General features: G+C 36.0%; 1 protein-coding gene across 1 annotated transcript; it reads right to left on the bottom strand.

The window, feature by feature from the left end:
• Positions 1-1,626: 1,626 nt before the first annotated feature.
• On the bottom strand, positions 1,627-3,033 carry LOC145671666 (tRNA (uracil-5-)-methyltransferase homolog A-like). The gene has a single exon (XM_081740863.1). It carries the CDS (start codon positions 3,031-3,033, stop codon positions 1,627-1,629), a length of 1,407 nt encoding a protein of 468 aa, XP_081596989.1.
• Positions 3,034-5,254: the final 2,221 nt, after the last annotated feature.

Raw genomic sequence — 5,254 nt, 5'->3', positions numbered from 1 at the left:
TGTGTGTGTGTGTGTGTGTGTGTGTGTGTGTGTGTGTGTGTGTGTGTGTGTGTGTGTGTGTTGAGAGAGGGAGAGAGAGACAGAGATGACTATACACCTCAGCAGTGGATTTTGTTTCGGGAGAGGCTTGAGAACGAGTAAGAAATATTTGTGTTGTACGTGCAATGCGAAAAAACAATCACAAATCTATTTCGGGAGGGGCTTCATCCGATAGCCATCTCCTAAATACGCTACTGAACATTAGTCAACTGTTCCCATATTACCTAATACAGCAACAAAAGAAATTTTGAGTAAGGGTCAATCTTAATAGTTGTCTATATCAATATTCGAGACGAGACCGAGACTTTCGAGACTGACCTAAGTCTCGTCTCGGTCTCGTCTCGATTTATAGAGCTCCGTCTCGGTCTCGTCTCGGTAGATAAAAAGCCGTCTCGGTCTCGGTCTCGTCTCGGTATATAAAAGGCCGTCTCGGTCTCGGTACCATCCCTAGCGAATACAATCTATTTAGCATTTAATATATCATCTATATTTAACTATTAATTATATTAATAAATAATAAATGTTTATATATTTTTTTGTTTGTAATTTTTCTATATGTACCTATAGCAGCACTTGGGACCCCCAAACACACATCCTGGCTACGCTACTGGCTGTGTGGAAGATCTTAACACTTGTTTTATTTTCCCAAAAGATGACTGCTCGAAACCATTACATCACAAATACATGTCAAATATCCTTCTTAGTGACCTCAACTATATCTTCATAACAACCAACTATCTATATCCATGACAACCTAATCAACAAACTTTTTCTTTTCCAATATATATTTCTGCTCACTTATTGCGCCTCTGATCATATTCATAAGACAAGTACAGATTGATAATATTACATCATTATGATATTGCGCCTCTGATCATTGATAACATCATTATCGTTATATAATATGTCGCTCGAACAGGAATTCCGTAACAGTAATACTGTGAAGGAAAGAACTCTGGATTAAGTATTTCCAAATATTGACTTTTTGAATAGCCCTCATATGAAATTAAAATTACATTAATATAAATATTTTTCTTCTCTTTTCCTTATATATATTCATATTACAACACTATATTCTTTTATATGTAGTACTAATTATATATATCACCATATATCCATTTATTAATACCGTCGATTCAAAAACAAATATATCGTCGATGGGACTATTCAAAAAAAATGAAAACTAACTAATGGTTCCTGCAAGGGTACTAGTTACATATTCCTTCCCGATTCATCCATGTTCTAGCAACATTATTTATAAATAACGACTATCATCCTATTAGATGTTAATAAAAGGCAATATAACATGCAAAGATTGTGAGCAACAATATAACAAAACAAGTACAGATTGATAGATTTATCATTCCATCATTATTTGTTTCGATTTAAGATTAATGTCATGAACTTCAACTAAACCTAATTGGCCCTCTTTTGGAGCAAACAAATAAATGAAGATAAACATAGCGCTTTAGAATTATCATAATGGCATACAAATTAACAGAAAAAAAATATTTAAGACAATAGATATACTACATAAATATTTCCTGATGAATCAATTATAGATGAGCTGTTAGAGAAACAAATACATTATCTATAATTGTTACCCAACATCACGTAACATGCTCCTCCTGGCCTGCTTGACAAAGGAATAGGTTTCTTTACCTTTGGTAGCGTCTCAAGATCTAGTCTTCCGAATAAGATAATCAGCTGACAGTGTGTAAGTTCAATAATCAACTTCTGATGAAGCCCAGCTCTAGGTGGATCTACAATAACAAGTATCTTCTTTTCAGCTACATTCTCCACTACGGTGGGCAAAATATCTTCAGCCCGTCTAACAAAATATTCGCTGATGTTTGTGATGTCATTCTTTACAGCATTGGCACTTGCATCTTCAACCGCATGGTTCGACATTTCTATGCCAAGAATTTTAGCACATTCCTTAGCAAGAGTAAGTCCAATCTCTCTAGTGGTACAACACACATCTATCAAGGAAGTTTCTTCATCAACCTCAACCATTTCCGCGATCGAAGTATAAAGCTGCTCGGCTCTCGAAGTATTCACTTGAAAATAAGAATCTGGAGATACTTGGAAATTCATGTCACATATAGTTTCTTCCATGTATTCTTTTCCGAACAATAGCTGCAGTGGTGAGGGTTTCTTCCCTTCTTCCTTATCAGTGAAGATCTGGAAATAGAACGATGTTATATTCAAGTTGTTTCCTTCTCTGTTTTGGAAGTAATCTTTCAAATCATCCTTAATCTTCCCTATTTCCTCCTCATTCAGGGTTTGTGGATGCATAACTGCCAACAGTATCAAATCGCCAGTATTCGATATTCGGACAGTCAATCGTCTCCAGTAATCTTCATGAGTCTCTGGAACAAATGGTTGCTTATCTGACTCTCGTATGTATTGTTGGAAGACCTTTACTGCCTCTTTCATTCTGTCAGGCAAATGTCTCAGAAAGTCTGCCGGTCCAATCCTCATTGAACTTTCTTTGAAGCTAGCCAGTCGAAAACCCACTGTTCGCTCTTGCATCTCAGGGTTTATGCTCACTCTAAATTCACACTTGTTACGGTAACCATCAACAACAGCTGGTGGTTTACTTTCAATAAGTTCACAAGCAAGTCCTTCATTCTTTTTTCTTTCTTCTGCCCAACCGGCCAAATCCAGATTCCTTCTCGGCGTCAAATCCATCAGTCGCGCGAGCGAAGATTTTGTTTCTTCAGTCTTTTTCTCCAACTGTTCTTCATAAGGAACATCGCACAAAGGTATTGTAGCCTGTTTCATTCTATCTTCTACAGGTAACACAACTTTCGCCCTTTTAAAATCCTTATCATCAGACTCTTCCAATTTTTGCTTACGTTGATCAGTTAATTCAACTTTTGCATTGAACTGTTCATTCATTAAGTCCAACTTAGAATCAATTCGCTGAGTCAATTGTTGAGTGATTTCTTGGGACATCAGCTGTATTTGTTGACTTGTATTGATTCTCATTTCTTCAACTTTTGCTGCAAGCTATTGACTCGAATCGAGTTTTATTTCTTCAACTTTCGCTGCAAGCTGTTGACTCGTATCGAGTTTTATTTCTTCAACTTTCGCTTCGACTTTTGTTGTAATTTCATCGAATTTCGTTGTAAGTTCACTGGACATTTGCTGCTTTAATTGCATAATCATATCCAAGATTTGATTAGTAGTTACAATTTGTGACATGGTTTCATCTGTATTATCGGTCATTAACCTATCATCATTATGTACATTTGCGATATTTGTATTACGTTCGATTTTTCTTCCACTACGCAAACAAGTAAATATTCATAAGTCCCTTTATGTTAAAATTAAGGAAGTGGCTGGATCCACACCCAAAGAGAAGAAAGAGACAAGAAACTATCAAGATGTGGATAGTATTTCGTATATGACGTCATTATAACTTAAGCCAATGAAACTTGTTGTATGATAGAGATAAGTTTCGGCATGGTTTCAGCGGAAAATTTATAATTGAACGCCATTGTTTATTGTTTGTATTGGGTGTGAATTTAATTTTAAGTTCTTTTTTCGAAAAATTATTTGTCGAGACTGAGTGAAGCATGTTGCAAACCACGGTGTATAGTTTATGTTCAGGTGTAGTCCTAATTTTGGTAGTTATAATTTTTTTCTAAACATTTTTTGAAATTATTTATGTAACTGGATCTACCAAGAAATGTGACTAGGGCTTTTAGAAACTTACTATTATGTAGTGTGTAAAAGTTAATATGCATGTTTTAGGAAAGTAGTTATTTATTAACATGAATTGCCTGTTATTCTTTTAAGAATAAAATCGTTTAAGAATTAAACATTCGGTATATTTTTGGAACTGGGGGATCTTTCCTGTATTATTTTATGGTTTGGGTAGGTTAGTTTAGCTCAGGTTAGAATAGGATATTAGGGGAATTACTCGAGCAGACGGTTCTACCAAATTTTCACACGTTTATTGCGGCCACGAACCAACTAAAAAGCACGAATGCTATCTAACCGAGTCTAACCTCAAACCCCGAGCAGAGCGAGGGTGTTTGTCCGAAGGGAGGAGGTGCGTCAGCGACGGGTAGGGTTCATACTCTTAAACGAGGATAGTGGAATAATACATAAAATATCCGCAATAATTTTTACGTGGTGATTTTATCAGAATTCCTACTTTCTTCCTATATATTCTGTGTTTTTGATGGTTTAGGCTAGGCTAGGCTAGGTTCGGTTAGGTTATGTTAGTAATTACACTTACGTAACATCAACTCATTTCTCCTGTAAACATGCTGATTTTACCCGATTTTGGCCCCCTAGTTCCAAAATTATCCCAAACATTCGTGTCTAGGACACGCGCACAGGTTTATAGAGAGCATTAGAAAGAATTGTTGAAAATCTAAAGAAAAATATTTAAACTATTCTCTACCCTTACAAAACATTGTGCATGGTAACATGATATGCAATCGGCATTGCTTGAGCAGACTGTTCTGTCAATTTACATTTTAAGGTTAGCTTAGATTAGGACGAAAACTGTTTCGGCATTTGTGCTGTATCGCGAGACCATATAACATTCGAAAAAAGAGCAGGCCTATGTTTAGCACAAGGGATCCAGCACTTTTTTCTAAAAAATGTTACAATTTTGGTAATTTCATTTCATTTGCAGTAGGTTAGGTTAGTTTATGTTACGTTAGTGTAGGAGTCTAGCATAATTTTCCAAAAAATGAGAGAATTTTGCTGATTTCCACTAATATTAAGTTAGTTCAGGTTACCTTACATTAGTTTAGGTTAGATTTGGTTACGTTATGTTACGTGTAAGTACTTGTATCATCCATTTCTCCTGTGTTTTGTACGTGCTTCTGGACCCCTTCTGCTAAACATACTCCAAAATAAATACCAAAATGTACTACATTTGGTTCCGTTGGTTAGATTATATTACATTAGGTTACATTAGCCTAGGTTAGGTTCAATTATCTTCTAAAATAGATGCGTGGAAAAGTTTACGATTTGTAATAGAAAATTACTATTTGCAAATAAATACGGGGCCTTTGTTTAGCGATGGGAGGGGCTACTTTTTTCGGCCCGGTAGGGCCTTTTCACCTACTTTTTTGCGATGCTCTACTCAGATTCGGTCGTTTTATGGTTCCATACGATAGATTAGGTTAAGTTGCCAATATTTAATTCACATAGTATTGCCGAGCGAGCGTTAGTGAGTCAAGGCGTG

This window comes from Thermobia domestica, chromosome 15 (genome assembly GCF_964235325.1).
Source record: "Thermobia domestica chromosome 15, izTheDome1.hap1.1, whole genome shotgun sequence".
Taxonomy (NCBI): Eukaryota; Metazoa; Arthropoda; class Insecta; order Zygentoma; family Lepismatidae; genus Thermobia; species Thermobia domestica.
The sequence above is the reverse complement of the archived record's forward strand: the minus strand, read 5'-3'. Positions and strand labels throughout refer to the sequence as shown.

Coding starts and splice junctions, on each gene's coding strand:
- LOC145671666 (XM_081740863.1), bottom strand. CDS start 3,033: ATGAGAATCAATACAAGTCAACAAATACAGCTGATGTCCCAAGAAATC.